The sequence below is a fragment of the Emys orbicularis genome, chromosome 7, assembly GCF_028017835.1.
Source record: "Emys orbicularis isolate rEmyOrb1 chromosome 7, rEmyOrb1.hap1, whole genome shotgun sequence".
In the NCBI taxonomy this organism is placed as follows: Eukaryota; Metazoa; Chordata; order Testudines; family Emydidae; genus Emys; species Emys orbicularis.
The window spans coordinates 56,037,352-56,057,513 of record NC_088689.1 but is presented as its reverse complement, the minus strand read 5'-3'; the positions used below and the strand labels follow the sequence as shown (position 1 = coordinate 56,057,513).

The following is a 20,162-nucleotide window of genomic DNA, read 5'->3' as shown; positions in this document are numbered from 1 at the left end:
CACGAGCAAAGGCAGGATAGTCAGATGGGGAATCAGCAGAGTGAAGGGGCGGGGGTCATAGCAGCATGTCAAGCAAGAGGCTGGGAAACACTGGCACTGAGACCAGAATGGCTTCCTGCCCATGAGTGACGGCAGACAAGGGAAGCAAGACCTACTTGGGGAATAGGAAGTGTTGCAGTGTATAGTGTGTCCTTTTTAACACTTAATCACTTGCAGAATTCATAATGCTACTTTTACCCATGCAGCTGAGAAGAGATCTATCTCGTCTACATTCCAGAAATGTCTTTACCCCAGACTAAAAGAAAGAAAAAAGGTTAAATTAGGAAATCTAGAACAAGAAAAAGGATGAGAGCAGCTGATATTTCTTCTCCTTTTCAAGTCTTTCACTTTAACCTCAAGCTCTCCCAACTCTGGTTATAGTGGACCTCTGGAGGTAGCAGGTTCCAGACGTGTGCAAATAACACAGCAGAGAAATAACAATGTCATCCTGCTGTGTTGCTGCCATCAGCATATTTGCTTTTTCCTATCCAAAGCACAGTGCATTCAGTACATTATCCTATGCTTATTATTTATACGATGGCATTTCCCTTGCTAGTTTGTTGTGGGAAGAGATGGAGTCTGTGGCACTGTGTGTGAACACTCCCCTTTCGATGGGATCGTCCTGGTACAGTGCACCGAACATTTGCTCAAGCACATGTGAGTCCTCTTTCATTATTAACATAACAGGACAGCATCCAGGTATTTTTTTACTCGAATGCATTAACTGGGCCTCTTAAGTGTTAAAAGAAATGAATGTGCCTGAAAACAAAAAATGCGGTATCTGCTCTAAACATACTGGGATCCTCTTTCAGAGTGAAATTCACCCCTATGGCTTTAGCCCCACTTCATGTTTCCCACCCCCGCCCCCCCGGAACAACTTCACACTCTTAATTATGGTTCTTTATAACTGGAATCGCAGTTTGCACATTAGAAAGCATTGAAACAGTTTAGGACTTTCATTTTCCTCCGCTTTTGTTTAACGGACCAAATCCTTGATATCAGTGGGAGTTTCACCCTTGGCTTTGCCCCAACAAGTGGAAACGGACCCAAGTAAAAATCATGTGTCTAAAGACAACTCAAACTGATCGGCTCTTTGGAGTTACTCTTGCTTTACACTGGTGTAAGTGACATTAAAATTAGGCCCATTGCATTTGTGTGTTTTTCCCAGCAAAAAAGAACATCTGTAATATCAGAGCTTACTCTGGTTTCTCCAGCATGTCAGGAACTAATGATTTACCAAGAAAACGGCTATCACACCATTCGTAAGAAATAGATTCATAGATTCATAGATTCTAGGACTGGAAGGGACCTCGAGAGGTCATCGAGTCCAGTCCCCTGCCCGCGTGGCAGGACCAAATACTGTCTAGACCATCCCTGATAGACATTTATCTAGCCTACTCTTAAATATCTCCAGAGATGGAGATTCCACAACCTCCCTAGGCAATTTATTCCAGTGTTTAACCACCCTGACAGTTAGGAACTTTTTCCTAATGTCCAACCTAGACCTCCCTTGCTGCAGTTTAAGCCCATTGCTTCTTGTTCTATCCTTAGAGGCTAAGGTGAACAAGTTTTCTCCCTCCTCCTTATGACACCCTTTTAGATACCTGAAAACTGCTATCATGTCCCCTCTCAGTCTTCTCTTTTCCAAACTAAACAAACCCAATTCTTTCAGCCTTCCTTCATAGGTCATGTTCTCAAGACCTTTAATCATTCTTGTTGCTCTTCTCTGGACCCTTTCCAATTTCTCCACATCTTTCTTGAAATGCGGTGCCCAAAACTGGACACAATACTCCAGCTGAGGCCTAACCAGAGCAGAGTAGAGCGGAAGAATGACTTCTCGTGTCTTGCTCACAACACACCTGTTAATACATCCCAGAATCATGTTTGCTTTTTTTGCAACAGCATCACACTGTTGACTCATATTTAGCTTGTGGTCCACTATAACCCCTAGATCCCTTTCTGCCGTACTCCTTCCTGGACAGTCTCTTCCCATTCTGTATGTGTGAAACTGATTTTTTCTTCCTAAGTGGAGCACTTTGCATTTGTCTTTGTTAAACTTCATCCTGTTTAACTCAGACCATTTCTCCAATTTGTCCAGATCATTTTGAATTATGACCCTGTCCTCCAAAGCAGTTGCAATCCCTCCCAGTTTGGTATCATCCGCAAACTTAATAAGCGTACTTTCTATGCCAATATCTAAGTTGTTAATGAAGATATTGAACAGAGCCGGTCCCAAAACAGACCCCTGCGGAACCCCACTCGTTATGCCTTTCCAGCAGGATTGGAAACCATTAATAACAACTCTCTGAGTACGGTTATCCAGCCAGTTATGCACCCACCTTATAGTAGCCCCATCTAAATTGTATTTGCCTAGTTTATCGATAAGAATATCATGCGAGACCGTATCAAATGCCTTACTAAAGTCTACGTATACCACATCCACAGCTTCTCCCTTATCCACAAGACTCGTTATCCTATCGAAGAAAGCTATCAGATTGGTTTGACATGATTTGTTCTTTACAAATCCATGCTGGCTGTTCCCTATCACCTTACCACCTTCCAAGTGTTTGCAGATGATTTCCTTAATTACTTGCTCCATTATCTTCCCTGGCACAGAAGTTAAACTAACTGGTCTGTAGTTTCCTGGGTTGTTTTTATTTCCCTTTTTATAGATGGGCACTATATTTGCCCTTTTCCAGTCTTCTGGAATCTCTCCCGTCTCCCATGATTTTCCAAAGATAATAGCTAGAGGCTCAGATACCTCCTCTATTAGCTCCTTGAGTATTCTAGGATGCATTTCATCAGGCCCTGGTGACTTGCAGGCATCTAACTTTTCTAAGTGATTTTTAACTTGTTCTTTTTTTATTTTATCTGCTAAACCTACCCCCTTCCCATTAGCATTCACTATGTTAGGCATTCCTTCAGACTTCTTGGTGAAGACCGAAACAAAGAAGTCATTAAGCATCTCTGCCATTTCCAAGTTTCCTGTTACTGAAATAGGTTGTTACCATGTCCCTTATGTATTTTCTCTGACGTGTTTACAGGAAGGAAAGCTCTAAGAAATTAGTCAGAGCTGATTCAGTGAGTGAGCTTCCTACTCCAAGGAGATTGAGATGGAAATGCTCTCCAGAAATTCAGGGACACTTAGCATCATCAGCAGAAAAACTTCGAAGGTACGGCAGATTCCTGGACTTTTCTGAACTGCTTCAAGTTGTGAGCCACCTAACAAACAACTAATTTATTATACAGCTCGATCCCACCCAGTGCTGAATAGCCTCAACTCCCATGAAAACAAAAGGTGCTCAGTGCATCACAGGATCAGGCCTTTAAGGCTGTACGGTTAATACAATGCACTAGGAACTGCACTATCATTACATTCCTTTCATGTAAATATAGGAGAAGCTAATGATAACTACAAATACCACTGGAAATAAATTTGATACAGCATTCATTATTTACATAAAATGCGAACAGTGGCCTCTATTTGTACAGGTATATGGTTTGATCTGACCCAGACATAGCCACGCCTGTGGGGGAAATGTATTTAGGGGAATTGTAAACAACTGGTTTGAATAGACAATTTGAATTCAAGCATTTAATTTGCTTGTATCTACACTGTTACTACAAAGGCCAGTTCTTTGGAGCTGGATTTTCTAGATCACAATGGATATGCACAGAATTTTTCACGGTGACTTTGAATGACAAAACTTTTTTGAGAGAGATTTAAGCTTATTGTTTAATTTTCATCAGAAAATTAACATAATGTACACATGACCAATTTTAAATCTTTGCTTATTGTGATCCCATTAGGTAAGGCAGCACTGGTAACAAAGTGTTTAAAATCTAAGATCTAATATGAGAGGCATTAGCTCAGGCCAGATACCAAAAAAAAATAAAAAAAGATTGGTTTTGTTTCTAAATAAACAAAAGGTGACATTTCTTTGAAATGGGAGTTCATAATAAAATCAGGGCCTGCATTAGACTTTTAATCTTTCCATTATTTAAATACAGGTGCTTCACTGACATGTAATCTAGAACAAAGAAGAGCATGTTTAACCTTCAGGAGCAGAATCGCTGGGAAAAGAAGTGTTTACCTCAAATGAGCACAACTACATGAGTGTCACAGCTCATAAGCAGTGCTGAAGATTAAAGTTGCATGTTGAATAGTGCATGATTAGAGACTGTTAGTTGAGAACAATTTACTGGTTGCCAAGTGCCAGACATTAGACTGAAAACGTCTACCCAATAGGTGCTAGTTGAGATATGTGGTGAACAGTACATGGGGAAAATGTTTTCTAAATATTGCTTGCAAACCTCATTATATGGGAATCTTGCATTTTCCTCTACAACAAATGCCCTTGCTTGTTTTCTAGGATAGTAAACAATCTAGATTTTATTGTTTATACATTTGAAAACTATGGAAAAGAGTTTATCAAGAAACAAAAGACTAGCCCCGATGCCTACATTCAAGTAGCACTTCAGCTGGCATTTTACAGGTATGTTTATCAAATCATGGGAATAATATATTGTGAGCACAGATTTACAATTAATCAGTAAAACAAAGGGCTCAGTTCTGCACCCAGACAAACTCCCATTGGCATAAAAGGTTAGGCCTGCTGGATGGGGTCCTTAAAAAGCAGGATGGAAACCCATAATAGTAGTCACTTTGTTCTGACATATAGCACCCTCTCATATGGTACATGTTTGTTTTACAATTATAATGGAACTATTTAAATCAGCTAGAAAAGTAAGCAAAACATCCACAGTTACTGCAAAGTTACAGGGCCTATAGTTTAAAAAGCTGAAGGGAAGCAAATTCTCATTTGCAGATAAATCAGAGAATGGTTACAGCCTCTTGTCTGTCTATTATAATCCAAGTTGTAGCTCAGATTCAGCATATAAAATGTAATGAGAACAAACTCAGTCCTGGGCTTCTCTAATAATGGTGTGTAATTACAGGTCACAATCAAGTCACCCAAAAGCTTGAAATGAGTAAGCACATGACTGAGTAGACTCTTTAGCATAAAGGAAGTCCCGGGGAAAGAGTACAACCTGTCTAAATAGGCATAGGCAGGCTGCAGCTGTTAATACATAAACAAATGATACAGACCCTGCCAGGAATAGTAGATCCTATATGGGTTTGGGCCCAGAGGTTCTGTGCAGTGCACACCAACATCACTTCTAATTTATTTTTCTGTGTAAGGAATCAATGACTGATTGAGCCATAGTTAAAACCGATGAGCACAATCTATTCCCCTCCCATCCCCTCGCCTCTCCATCTTATTTTACCACTCCTTCTCTCCTCATTCATCCCATACCCCACATTCATTATTGCCTTCTCTCCACCACTCACAGTCCCCCTTTCACTCTCTGTCTCTCTCACTCTCTGTTTCACTTTGTCTGCCCTCTCTCCCACCCCTTCCTCTCCCTGTCCCAAACAACCTCCCCTCCATTTTCACTGTGTCAAGGGGCAGCAGGGAGGACGGGCATAGAATGTGGCAGGAGCTGCCCACCCCACCAGAAGTGGCCAAGGGAAAGTGAAGCCCTAGACCTCTGTTGGAAAGCAACAAACAGTAAGCACCTATCTGTGCATGGCATCTGCCGGTCGGGGGTGCAGCTTGAAGCACACTGCACAACCTGCCATAATGCCCTCAGTTCCCCATCCACAGGGAACAACAGAGACCTTCTGAAGAGATCTCAGCAGCATATAGGGTTGGAGCTCCACTGCAAGGTAGTAGTTACTGTTTATTTCCCCCTGGACAGCTGTTGTTGGGCTTCCCCCAGGCAAAATGGACATCCCAGGGTTTGACACTAAGAGCTGACCTTGGTTGCTCTTTTTACTCTACTAATCTCTGTGGCATTCCCATTGTCACAGGCTCTCTTATGGACTCTCAGGACACTTAATGTCCCAGGGTAGTGACCACTTGTGGGGTTTCTTACAGTAGACCCATTACACCAACAATCCCTAAACTTATCATATTAAATCCTGAAATGGTCTTTCACCTGACCAGATGCCAAGCTTGTTTCACCCACTTTGTTAGCTGAAATCCAATAATGCCAACAAAGGACTGTCTATAGCCTGGTTATGAGAGCATGGTGAGTCCCAACTATAATACAGATTTCAACTCTGCTGCATAGATTGGTGGACAACTGAGCTATAAGACAGCCCCTGATTCAACTGTAGTATAGACAAGCCAAAGTAATTTGTAAGTTATTTTCAGTGGGGATACCAGTAAGTCCACTGGTTGCAAAAGCAGGGGACAAAGGACTGTAAACAGATGGTAACGTGCTAATTTCCATGTACAGTTCTGCTTGTAATCTGGGTTTTCACCTTTGGCTCTAAATCTGAAATGGCATTCATTTCCTCTTTTAATTTTCTGTGACATACACACACACAGAAAACATGCAATGCATTTCTTTCTTGTTTTAAATAAAACATGTTCCAATCTTGTACATAAATGATTAATCACACAATTATTTTATCATGTGGCACTAATAAAACACTCCTTGAGATCTTTCAGTAAATTCTAGTTTTATTAGCCTTGTTTTTACATACCAAGTAATTTTTTACTAGCACTCCATAAATAAAATATATTCAACTGTACACAGCTCTTTGTATTGAAAGGGCCATAGTATCCATCTTTTGGCAATTTCTTATATAATTCTATTAACATTAAAATGAAATATTACACAAAAATAAAATCAACCTTGTAAAAATAAAACATACTGAGCCTATTTTTCTTTTTGCCGTTATGATTCCCTGAAACAATTACTCTCTGCTTTTCCTATTTCATTCTCTCAGATGCCACAGGAGACTTGTTCCTACCTATGAAAGTGCTTCCATACGCCGATTTGAAGAGGGAAGAGTCGACAATATTAGGTCTGCAACCCCAGAAGTTTTAGCTTTTGTAAAAGCAATGATTGATGACAAGTCATCTCTACTGGTACGTTAATCTCTCTCTTTTGCTTTTATTTAAAACAGAACAAAAAAAATCATGCTTCTCTTACCTATATATAAGGGTGACAAAAATGTAGACCTCGTAGACTATAGTCAGGTAGGAACTCATTTCTGTGAGAACCAGACCTTCATGCTAAATATGAATATTCATTTTATTATTTGAGCACCCAAAAGCATGATACAGATAATTACACCATGAGAAACAGAATCTGTGTCTAAACTTACTTAACAGAATCTTTTGTAATTTACACCCGCAGAGCCAAATTCAACTCTTTGGAGAAATTCACACTGAACTTGAAAGTTCAGGGTCATATACTGCACACTGGATTTTAGTTGGTTTGTTTGTTTCTATAGCCATGCTTCTGCCAAACATATATAGTGTTTATCTAATATGCCCAGTCAGGCTAAAACTTCTGAGATTAGATGTTTATGTCTTGGTCATGCTTAGGAAACAGCTTTCCATAATGCACTGATAGCCACTTTCTGGAACTGCACTGTTCAGCTGCCGCATGTGCAGATTCCTCCTGCACACACTCCATCCGCCTACCAGGAATATGAATAATTTGCACTGGCGGGTGGGTGTGTGGCGAGATGCAATTGCCAGGTCAGGGAGTGTACATGCACAAACAGGCTTACCCTAATTTTTGTCCCAGGCTCTCCCCTTTGCAGACTGCAGGAAAGCCTCTCTGTACATCTCTCTGCAGGTTTTGTAGGGGAGTCGTCCACCTCTGCTGTGCACAGATTTTCTGGTGGGTGCCTGTATGTGTCACTCTGCCAGAATTTGGACATGTTTGTACAGAGCCTCTTCTAGCATGTGATAGTCAGGGTAGCTGCTTCCAAGTATCTATCAAAACTTGAACAGAAACATTGCAATGCAATGAGGCATGGTGATTTAAGAAATCTTAGTATAGTACAGGCCTGTGTACAAAATTCCAGAGGCTGCATGAGAACTGTATAAGGAGGTGACAGTTTCCATTCCCCCACCACATCTTCCACCTCTGTAAGCTGTCCAGTTCAAAACCCATCTTGTGCTGAACAGGGCTCTCAGAAACTCCATGTTAAAAATTCACTGACAACATGAAGGCTGAGGTGGTTCCTGATCAGGACATAACTGTGTGATAACTCTAGGAAAATGGTGACTTTTTAATGGTAATCACTATACTTTGGCCTGAGCTCTCCTCCAATCTGGCCAACCCATCCTACACAGGACTCACTGTCATGCTGAAAATGGCCTCTGCCTACCGGTAACCGCTCTGGTGATACAGTGCTACTGTCAACAATGCAGCTTGCCTGGGAAGAAGATGAAGTTTGTCCAGAGTGGGCAAGCCCTGAGGTACTTCCCCAGAACAGTCCTTTCTCCGTGCATCAGTCCCTGCCCCTGGAAAGCACGCAGTGCCTGGGCGCCACACCCGTGCATGCTCTCACTCTTTCAGAACCTCTAGCAGAAGACAGATGCCCCAATCAGTTTCCACCCCCAAGTTCTCTTGCACCTTTGAACCATTGCTGGTGGCTCTTATCCCTACCTTTGTCCACTCAGATTCAACTATCTGGCTTCTCCAGCGCTTGCAAAGCTTCATCATCTCCCAGTACTTTACTGCCTCAGCTCTGAGAGTACCCACCAGTGATATCCTAATGGTGTTGCATCATGTGAGTGAGCAAGGGAATGTCACATGTGACCACACAGTCCTCATTTCTCTAGAACCACCTCTGCCAGCCTGTGCCTCATTTTGTGTGCTCCAACCTTCCAAATCTTTATCTCACCCCTTGGCAATAATAAATATGGAGGATAATGATGTCATTATTCCATCTAAAGAATCTTGTAAACATCATGCAGTTCTGCCCAATTGAATTATGGTTTTCCTGGAGATTATAAAGTATGCATATTTTGTTAGAATATCCATTTGGAAAGGTGCAGGCATCTGAATTACTCTGTGGATATTTCACGCATAATTTTTGGAACACAAACATTTGTTCAGATATGACCATTCCTTTCCAATCTAGACCCATATATACTATAATTACAAAATGAATTAGAAACAGGATTCCCTTAGCTGACCTACACTCCACCAACGGAAGGCAAAAGGGGTGTGTTTTTTGGTTGGACTAAAAGACACGTCTTTTGATTTAAGTAGCCTTGAACTCTCTGAAGTATTTTTTGTTAGTAGCCATTAGTCCAAATCAAATCAGAAAATATTTTGCTTCTGATACCAAAGAAAATGATTTTCAAATGACAGTTTGAACAGTCACCAAAGATTGAGTCTGAGTCAGATTGATTATCTAACACAGGAGATATATATCATACACTAGACACCATCTTCACAGGAAAGAACCTCTGATATTGCAGAGAATGCTTGAGAAACAGTAAATCAGATTTAAAGACTGCATTTTGTAATGTAATCTACATAAGGACCCGGCACCTGGCTCTAGTCTCATGAAGAGATATCAGATTCTGTGCTGTGAGGGTCTCTGATGATGCCCTTGGATTGCTTCTAAAATGAATTCTTTATTCAAAAGATCATTCATTGTCCATGCAAGCTGAAGCTTCCCTGTTCATTTAGAACTACACAAAAGAAGCCAGTAACTTTTGGCTGTTTCAAGATCTCCCTAATCTGAAACATCTCGCTTGATATGCAGTAGCAATTCTGCCTAAGATTGATCCCATGACCTAAAGTCCGTTATTTGGCAGGAGCCAAAATTTACAGTTCTGTAACCAGAGATGTGAAGTAACTGTAACTGCAAAGGTTAAAGCAGCCCTGGAAAATTCTAGTTGCCCATTCACTCAGGGGAATGATTTTCTTGACCAGCTGGTAAAATATCAATACTTTTTTTCATTAACATCACTGTCATTGTCATCATGATAAAAGGACACTCAACAGATTTAGTGCCTGGTCTGGTAAATTTCCATGATGGTTTTGCAAGGCTGGATTTAACTATGCAATTATTGTACCTTTTAAATTTTAATTACTCATACCTTCATCTGTTGCAAACTTTACTGACTGCTCACAGGGACCTACATTGACTGACCCTGTGTACAGTTACTGAGAATTTTCTTCACCAGTTCATCTCATCTCTACTGATCAGATTTTAGTTTCAGTAAACTGGTTCTGTTCACTAATACAATACATGTAATGACACAGTTCATTCTGCTTTTAATTTATTAACTGATACCTGCTGCCAATCAGATAAGAGTATGATTAAAAATATATTAGGCATTATGTTGGCTATGGACCTGATACGAACTCTATTAAGTTAACTGAAAGTCTCTCCATGACTTCCATTGGCTTTAGATTAGGTCCTATGACCTATTTGACCCTAAAAAAATAAGGCAATACCGGTGAGCATAACTTTGAACCATAGTGGCCTTCCATTCATTCAGAATGCCCACAACAAAGTAGGAATTTTGGGGTAACCGGGGGCATTTGGGCGTACTGACTATTGGTTGTTGGCTCATTGCCAGTAGAAGTTATTTCCTGCAGAGATTTTCAGTAATAGTTATGTTTCTATTCCACCAACAGGAATCTGAGAAGATGCAACGATTTAAAGATGCAATCGCAGCACAGACTAATTATACTATTTTGGTGAGTAAAATGTTGTTCTGCCTGGATGAAAACCAGTCAGTTTTATACCAAAAACATGAAGACATAATCACTAAGTACATGAACTTCAAAAACTTTAGATGCCTCTGAATATGGAGGACCCCAGTGTCTCACACTATCTTGTTGACTACCTGACCTACCATCCAAACAGCCATATGGCTCCATCTTCTATGATCTCACTTCAAGAAACATTTTCCAGAAGCTGATATTGCAAAGTTAAATGTCTGCATAAGACAGTGCTCGTTAGCTTACATAATAACCTTTGGCCATAACACTCTTGGACATAACCTGTCTAAATATGTTAGTTCTTATATAGTGTTGTCACAGAAGATGGCCTTGTGTAGATGACCTCTCCAGATGGACACTGGGCATTTGTGTGACACTTATTATTAACATTGTTATTAATTATTTGTATTGCAGTAGCATCTAGGAGCCCCAATCCTGGAACCTATTGTGCTAAGCAGTGTACGCACACAGAACAAAAAGACATTCCGTGTCCCAAAGAACTTACAATATAAGTATACAACAAGACGCAATAGGTAGATACGGACAGGCAGGCAGATGCAAGAGTACAATGAGACACCCACCTATATTTCCTTTATTCAGCACAGTATTTATTCTGGTGTCCAAAAACTCCATGAAAAGGTCTGTTTACTTTTAAAACTTTAGACCAAGGGAAACCAAGTGATAGCAATATGTAATGTGCTTTTGTAACTTCTCTTTTTGATCATCAATAAACATTAAGCATGCTGACAACTGGGGAAAGGCAGGGGGCGGTGGGGTGAGGAAATGGGGCACACTAAGGCTACATCTATATTTGAGCTAGAGATGTGATTCCCAGGTCACACAGACATTCTCGCAGTAGCTCTCTTCGAGTTAAAAATAGTAGTGAAGCTGCACTTAGATGGGCAGCGGCAACATGGGCTAGCCACCCCAGGTATGTACCCACAGGGTCCAGGTGGGTTTGTACTCAGGATGGCTAACCCATGCTGCTGCTTGTGCTACCATAGTTACCCTACTACTTTTAGTGTGCTAGCTTGAAGAGACCGAGAGCAAGTATGTCTACGCGAGCTGGGAATCACACCCCCAGCCAGCTCCTAAGATAATGTGGTGAGTGAATGTTAAAGGGTCTCATAGGGAACAGAAGCAAGCATGCATAAAAGCAATCAGCAAAGCCTTTCTGTAGCCCTTCCCCCTATACCTACACACATACACACACGGATGGAACGGCAACTGCAAAATTCACATCTCTCCCAGAGTTTACAGGGATTTAGATCCAAGGCTTTTGTTCAAGAAAGTCTCTACTATACCACGGGTTACTTTTCTAAAGCTGGCTACTGATGTATTTTTATATTACCCCTCGGGGGAAGCAGCTATGCCTTTAGAGCCCAGTCCTCCACTGAGATAAGTGAGCACAGTTTTATTGACATCAATGGAGCTGCATTCATATACTCCAGCTGAGAATCTGGTCCTTAGAGTGAAATGTATTCCAAACATTGACCTAGAACTTGCATGGTTATTAACAGCAAATGAATGATTATATGATACTCCCTTTAAAAGATTATTGAACGTGCTCGACAATAAAACAAGGGGATCCCCCCAGTGAAGAAATCACTTTACTAGTAAAACAACCCATTTTCTGTTGATTAAATGTGAAGCAGCTCAGTCTTGGTAACACTTCACAACCTGCTGCGTCAAGACAAAGTGCTGACTTACAATACTAATAACTTACTCAAGTCACTCATGATGTTAATAATTGTTAATAACTAGTTTTGTTGGAGAATTTACCACCTTTAGTTTTGCCTCAGTCCAATGCGTAACAAATTCACTGTAAGCTGCTGGGCATAATCATTGCTGATTACTGCTTAAATACCAGTAATAGACAAAAAAGCATTCTCCACTAGTACTTATCCCAAAGCATGTGCAGAGTGTGAAGGGGAAGACATGTAAAAGGAGGTATTCTTCGGACTGTGGAATGAAGAAAGGGATGAGGAATGACCGTTTGTGGTGAAGGCACTGCACTGGGACATTGGAGGATCAGATCCTGGTTCTGCCACAGATTTTTTTTTCTGATCCTTAGTTCTCCATCTCTAAAAAGGGGATATTAACACTTCTTTTATCACATTCTGGGTCTGTCTTTGTTTATGCAGATTTTAAGCTCTTCAGGACAGGGACTGTTTCTCACTGTGAGTATGCACAGTCCCTAGCACAAAAGGGCCCCAATCTCAGTGAGATCTCTGGGCACTCCTTTCCCTAAAATTACCAAAAATATGCAGTAGTTCATTTTCAGTCTAATGAAACGTTACAAACATTAGACCTTTGTGTAACTCATGGGGCAGAGCTAAAATTGCTTTGGGAACTTTAATTCTGGCTTTCCTAGCTTACAAGAAGTTTAAAATCTCAACCTTAATATTTCATTAGCTTCCCCCCACCCCCGCCTTTTTTGAGGACAACTTAATATTAACATGCACTTGAAGAGACAATGAAATTCAAGTTTAGATGTAAAAGTACTCCACCTAGTTTTGATAATTGGGCATTCCCTCTCATTCTCATAAAAAACATAATGTAACTGATGTGCTTTAAACTATGGGAAAATTCAAGTGAAGATTTACACAATCTGACTAAACTGTATATGTTACAGACTGAAACGTACCAGCCCTGAAGAAAATAAAACATCCATCTCATAACACAAACAGCAGTTTAGTGTGATTTTATTTTCCCTTGTTAGGGCTTACCAGCAACATTGCTATCTTAAACTTGGAGCCCTAAAATTCAATTTAGCACAATTTTTTCCTATGTGTTGACTCACTGTTTATTTCGTTAGCCTGTCTCGGTCTCTCTTCAGACATGGCATTGATCTATGTTGCAAAAATGTCATTGCTAAGAGCCTTATAAATCTTGTGTAATAGCAAAATATGTCCTTTGATCATCAAGTCAATTTCCCTCGATAGGAAAAACCAAGGTAATCACTGTTATGTTGCACAATCCTTTCTCCAGTGTTTCTGAACCATGTGTGCTGATGGGCGTACAGACCATTGACCAAAGGGTGCGTTCTCCTTCATGAGCCAGACAAGGTTATTTACTCCCTGCCCCTTGCATCATTCATCTTAGATATTGGGACAATTCTTTTCTTGAGAGAAAAAACAAATTGCTGCCTTCTTACTCTTCTCCTTCCCTTTTAGAGCATCTTGTCTTCCCTATCCTTGAGGATTTCTGTGCCCTTTAGCTATCGGTTCTATTTTAATTGCTGTTTGAACTTTCTTGTTCTACATCTAAATGATCTGCCCTTCCCAAATGATTTCATCAGAGACGAACTCTAGCTTTCTGTCCCAGATAAAGTCTACATATTCACCAATTGATTCACCAGGAACTTGAATATGTACCAAAAGGGTTTTTGACGGCATCCATGGCTGGCAGTTGTGGTGAATAAACTGAAGGAAAAAGTTAGATTTAAATGTGTCTTTTAATCTGGAATGACCTTCCACCCACTTCAGAACAGCCAAAACCTAGGCTTTGTCTTCACTACCCGCCGATCCGGCGGGTAGCAATCGGTTTATCGGGGATCGACTTACCGCGTCTAGTGAAGACGCGGTAAAATCGATCCCTGATCGCTCTGCCGTCGACTCCGGAAATCCACCTCGGCAAGAGGCGGCAGCGGAGTCGGCGGCAGCGCGGCAGCGGTCGACTTTCCCGCGTCCTCACCGCCAGGTAAGCCGACCTAAAATACGCAACTTCAGCTACGGTATTCACGTAGCTGAAGTTGCGTATCTTAGGTCGGACCCCCGCTGCAGTGTAGACCTAGCCTTAGGCTGCTGTGGCCAAGATTTTTTTAAATAATTTTAAATTCAATTCTAGTCTCCTAAAGCACAGGAAGGTTGGAACAAGTAAGTGGTTATGGCTCTTAGGGTTATCTCTTCCACATTCCTGATAAGGACTTTGGAGCAATCAGAGGAGAGCTGGCCCTAAGAGAATTCAGCCCAGGCCAATGCATGGCAGGATAGGACTTTGGAAGTTAAGTCAGTGGTCGCTTCAAACACTAAGGAGCAGAGGGAATCCCCACCACCTGGCCCCATTCTTCTCAAGTGACTGGGAACCCTAGATAACTCTGTGGATATAAATTCTGTTGGACCCTAAGCCCCTTATCAGCCCGGACCCAGATCCACAAGCAGTGAAATTTCTGAGAATAATCTGCTACCGTTTGGAGAGGTTTTGGAGCTTCCTAGAAAATTTCCTTGAAACCAGTAAAAGTACTGTGAAGTAAGATTTTCACAAGTGCCTAACAGAGTTTCATTGGAAATTGGATGTCTAACTCAGTGTTTTTCAACCACTGTTCCGCGGCACACTAGTGTGCCGCGAGATGTTGCCTGGTGTGCCGTGGGAAAAAAATATTAAACCATGCTTGAATGTCGGAACTGGTTACTAAAATTTTTGAATCCCACCACTGACGTTAAGGACTATAAATAGCTCAGAATATCAGCTTTGTGTTCAGCCAAACAGGCCCAGGTTGCGCACTGAATAAAGTATTTTATAATTTTTCATATTTCTGTTTACTTACTATTTCATAATAAAGTAATTATAAAATACTTTCTTTGTGTTTATTTGATTCCTATTCAAGAGAATTACTTTATATATAGTCAATATAGGCACAGAGTTAAATTTTTTAACATTTTCTAATGGTGGTGTGCCTCGTGATTTTTTTCATGAAACAAGTGTGCCTTTGCCCAAAAAAAGGTTGAAAAACACTGGTCTAACTTACTTCGTCTCTTTTAAAAATCCTGCCCATAATACTTACAGGACCTGATTTTCAGAGAGAACGAGCACCCATAACCCCAGAAGGAGTTGTGGGTGCTCAACATTTCTCAGGATCAGGCTCTTACATAGCACTTAAAAGTACCTTATGAACTTTTATTATTGATTAGCCACAATGTATATACGCTGAGTAATTTAAAAATACATTTAGGGCATTATTCCACACAAAGTCCCCCAAGTCTAACCAAGGGAAATGACAGCAACAGTTGGGAGTTCTGTAGTTCTGCATACTGTCAGTAAAACCATGTGCTTTCTTTTATATTTTGCTAGGCCATTACTGGAATGGCAATTGACAATCACTTGCTAGGGCTCAGAGAGACAGCACGGGAGCACTTCAAGGAACTGCCAGAGATATTTACAGATGAAACATATTTGACAAGCAGTCGATTTATCCTCTCAACCAGTCAGGTGAGTGTTTCAAATTCATGGGTCGTCTTGTAGCAAGATTCCCTGTTACAGAACTAATTAATTCCTAATCAGCTGATTATATAGTTCACAATGAGAATGGTGGCTTTGAAATATTGTGACAGTGACACTAACCACCATGCAAAATTCCTGATTTTCATTCCACAGTATTTTTCTCTAGTCAAAATACACATAAAAATTGACTGAAGCCATAACTTCCCTTCTCTATCCCAAAGCTGTACCCCAACTGACAGACAAACTTTGTGAAGCCTAGTCTTGAACACAAAAACAAACAACAAAACTTGTATGAGAGCCTTGTGCTTCCTTCCCTTCCACTTTAGGTCTCCCTTCCTCCCTTGCCCTTCTGAAGGCATTCTACAGGTATCCTGTAGTAATTTTGTGTTCCAGAGACAGCACAGCCACCAAGCCAGATGTGGTGACATTGTGGAGAGAGAGGCCAAGAAGCATGAACAAATATTTCTTTTTAAAAGCAGCTGTGTTTGAAATTTCAGGCTAGTGCTAGCTTAGGTTTTGCAAGGACCTATGCATGCTACTAAGAGGTACAAGGCCCTGCGCAGCCTTTCCTCACCTGTGAATACCCCCACCTCTTCACACTTAAAACAATACTGACTGGCTGTTACATGACTGTGACACACTTCCCATATACCTGGTTGCAAGACTTTAGTCTACAGTCTCTGAAATAGACCAGATGGGAAATTCTACTGAACAGTAAATTAGAAGGAAGGCAGCAGCAGAGAAACACATTCAAGAGCTTTAATCAGAAGGTGAGATGAAAACTTGTCAAGACAACAACTAGAAATGAGGGTGTGCTATTCAGATCCTGTGACTGGTGGGTTGGATATGTGTGGAGCCCAAAGGCAAGCTCAGAGTTGGCACAGGCTAAGACCATCACTGGCTCTGCCTGTCCAACATGTACAGGCAGTAACAACATGAACAGATTAGGGAATGTAGAGTGTAAATATCCTACCTATAGCCTTATTCATCCTTCAGATAGTCACAAAAATTGTCAGAGTTGCAATTCCTGATGTGCAAATGAGCTTTTACATTTACAGATGGTATATGCTGGTAACAAGATGATTAGCCACACCAATATTTCCTAGATTCAACATTTTGAACGATAATACCGGGGTCATCAAAACTTACAAATTAAATGTTTCTCTACATACAGTAGCAGGTTTAGTGAAAAAAGAAATCTACATAGTAATTCATTTACTGACACTCTACCGCAACTATATAGGACTGGGACTGTGCAATAAAAAGGACTGATAATATTGTGCTGAAGCATAAAAACCTTAATAAGTAATTTGATCTTGTCATAATGTTTGTGGGCTTTCAGACATGAGTGAATGTAGCCAGAATACACTACATAAATTCTCCAAGAAACCATCCATGAGCAAAAAAGTGCTTCTGAATAGCTTTATGGCCTTCGGCTGTTGCACAGCAAATTTATTTGACAATTCTATGACTCTATTAGCAGGACTAATGGCTTGTTCTACGCCATTAAAAAGCCAAATGTCACTTTTGAAGGCTCATGTACACAAAGTCTGAAACGTATAGATTTCTAACAAATCTTAAATTTCCTTCAGTAGGAAGTGTTTTATCCAGCATTATGTCACAATTAAATTTGAATTGTAACAGAAAAATTGTTTCAACTAATAGCTGAATGATTTAAAATATACTGTTTTTTTTCCTGGCCTCCTGATAATAAATGTTAAGAGCTGCAAAAGTAATTAAACTTTGCACATTACAAGTTTAAATTAACATTGAGATAAGCTGAGTGAAATCTTAGGGGAATTTTAGGCAGCATTATTGTTGAAAGGCATTCTGTAGAAATTGATAGTTATTCTGTAGAAATCAGTATGCAAAGCTAATAGCCATTAAAGGTCTATTTAAAATGGTAGAATAAGTGAAATATATGCATTTCAGTCTCAGACAATGAGCCCAGTTTTCAAATATAGCCAACTGAATAGAACATCCAAAATCTGCATTTGGACACTCAGATCAGTGTTTAGAGCCATACATAGCTGTTTTATCTGCCAAAGTGCTGATTTTGGTGTCCAGCTCTGTGCTCCAGACTTCCTATTAAGGCAACCATATTTGGTAAGGGGATCCTCTATGTTTAAAATGTTTGGGGCTTTTTAAAAAATAATTATTTAATGTTAACTAGATTTCAGTGGCACTGCTTAAACTTGAAATCACTCTTTCCCTTTCCCCACCATCAGGTTCCAACCACCATGGAAATGTTCTGCTGTTATGGGCCTGTGGTCTCCAGTGGTTATGGTGCATGTTATAACCCACAGCCAGAGCATATATTATTCTGCATCTCAAGCTTTAAAGAATGTAAAGAGACCTCCTCAGTCATGTTTGCTAAAGCTGTGGAAGAAAGTCTCATGGAAATGAGAGATTTGTGCAGCAAATGCAACTCTACTACGACAAAATCACTGTCTAAACAAGAAACAGCTGCAAAATCTCAAAATGGACGCAAGCTCTAACTGTCTGTGTGACTTATTTTCCTGCAACCTTTCCTTTCCCCCACTCTGCAAATCCTTATGAAGAAACAATGATACAACTGTTCAAAGGCAAGGTATAATGAGAAACATTTTATTGTAGAATAAAAATGCAGCTTGTTTTAGGTATGATTATCATTTATCAATATGAAAGCTAGAATACTATAACACTGAAGTATCAGAGGGGTAGCCATGTTAGTCTGGATCTGTAAAAAGCAACAGAGTCTCCTGTGGCACCTTTAAGACTAACAGATGTATTGGAGCATAAGCTTTCGTAGGTGAATACCCACTTCGTCAGACGCATGCTCCAATACATCTGTTAGTCTTAAAGGTGCCACAGGACTCTCTATAACACTGAAGTTTCAGTTTTTTTGCTCTAGAGTCAGCAATAATGATTGGTTTAGTTGAACTGAAGATGGCAATAATATGGAACCATACTGTACCACCATTCCTATCAATATGCAAAAGTAGTTTTAACATCCATCTTTATTCTGACCTTGACTAGCCCCAAGCACACATCTGTTCCTAGTAAAGCCAAGAATAATCTACATGGGCTCTGTGCATCAGAGGAGCTCCGCGTGCATAGCAGTACATCAGAGTCAAGTGAAGCAGAGAGAATTTTGCCCTAAATGTACTTATTTCCTCCTCTTACTGGGTGAAATACATCCCTTTATAGAGGCCCAGCACAAAGCCTATGTGCCTTTCCCACTAAATCCTTTTGTCAGCTTTCTGCAGAGGAATGAATTTCAGTCACATGACTAACAGTAGAGCTGCATGAAACCATAAGAAATTCAAGAGTTACAAATACCTGGAGTAGAGAGGCAGGCACTTAAATGTGCTCTACAAGATGCAGAAGTCCTCACTATAGAAGTAACAGACATGATCCATTTTTAAGAATACTTTTCACTGGTTCTAACCTCTGATTATCCCGTTTGTTTTGTTTTTGTTTTTAGATGCAGACATTAGTGATTCACACACAGTATATACTGTAGAGCATTTTAGTCTTGCATTGAGTATGTGTCTTAAATAAACCATTTGCTTCAATGTTATTTAATATAATTAACTAAATGGTAAGAACAATATACCACCAGTACAACTTTTGGAACAATATATTTTGGGAGTGGGGGAACCTGAGCCTCTCCCCTCCCCCCCATACTTTCCACCTCTGTTTCAGTGACTCTCTCTGACTGAAAGACACAGCTAGTTCAGCCTAGAGATTTTCGATCCTGATTCCTACCCAACTCTCAGGGTAGTCAATAGAAAGACTCTTGTTAATTGAATTAGGAGCAGGAGGAGACCCATAGTTAGCCAGAAAGGTCACTCTCAGGAGTTTAGCCAGGGATGTTTAGTTGGACAAGAGGGAGTAGAGATCTGTGCTTTCTCCTCCCATTGAAATGAATGCCTGTTCTCATCATTCATAGCCCTAAGAGCATGGGACCAGATATGATCCAGTACACCAAACTAACTGGATAGCTGTAAGGATAATTATAGTTTATTTAATTAAGTTTAGAAACCAACCCAGTAAAGTGCATATGCGCATGCTTAGCTTTTAACACGAGCAGTCCCATTAACTTTATTGGAACTATTCATGTACTTCCAGTTAAGTACATGCTGAGGTACTCTGCTGGATGAGGGCTATAAAGGGCTCTATTACATTTAAGCACTGTGGGCCTATTCCTCAACTTGTGTAATTAATTTACAGTGGCTGAGGATGTGATCCCATATTTTAATGCATATTTGCTGCTTTAAAAAAGCAGTTTCATTACAGCACAGAACTGCCTTCAGTCAATAGTAAAAAGGGAGACTATTTTTAAAGTATTAAATAAT

The 20,162-nt window shown here is 40.3% G+C and overlaps 1 protein-coding gene across 1 annotated transcript in view; it reads left to right on the top strand.

Moving 5' to 3' along the window:
- The window catches only part of CHAT (choline O-acetyltransferase), a 44,339-nt gene extending 26,019 nt beyond the window's left edge, over window positions 1-18,320 (top strand). Inside the window, exons 8-14 of the mRNA XM_065408293.1 lie at window positions 596-696; window positions 3,084-3,212; window positions 4,413-4,535; window positions 6,842-6,983; window positions 10,513-10,575; window positions 15,673-15,810; window positions 18,051-18,320. Coding sequence (XP_065264365.1) covers window positions 596-696; window positions 3,084-3,212; window positions 4,413-4,535; window positions 6,842-6,983; window positions 10,513-10,575; window positions 15,673-15,810; window positions 18,051-18,320 — 966 coding nt within the window. The remainder of the gene's footprint in view (window positions 1-595; window positions 697-3,083; window positions 3,213-4,412; window positions 4,536-6,841; window positions 6,984-10,512; window positions 10,576-15,672; window positions 15,811-18,050) is intronic.
- Window positions 18,321-20,162: the final 1,842 nt, after the last annotated feature.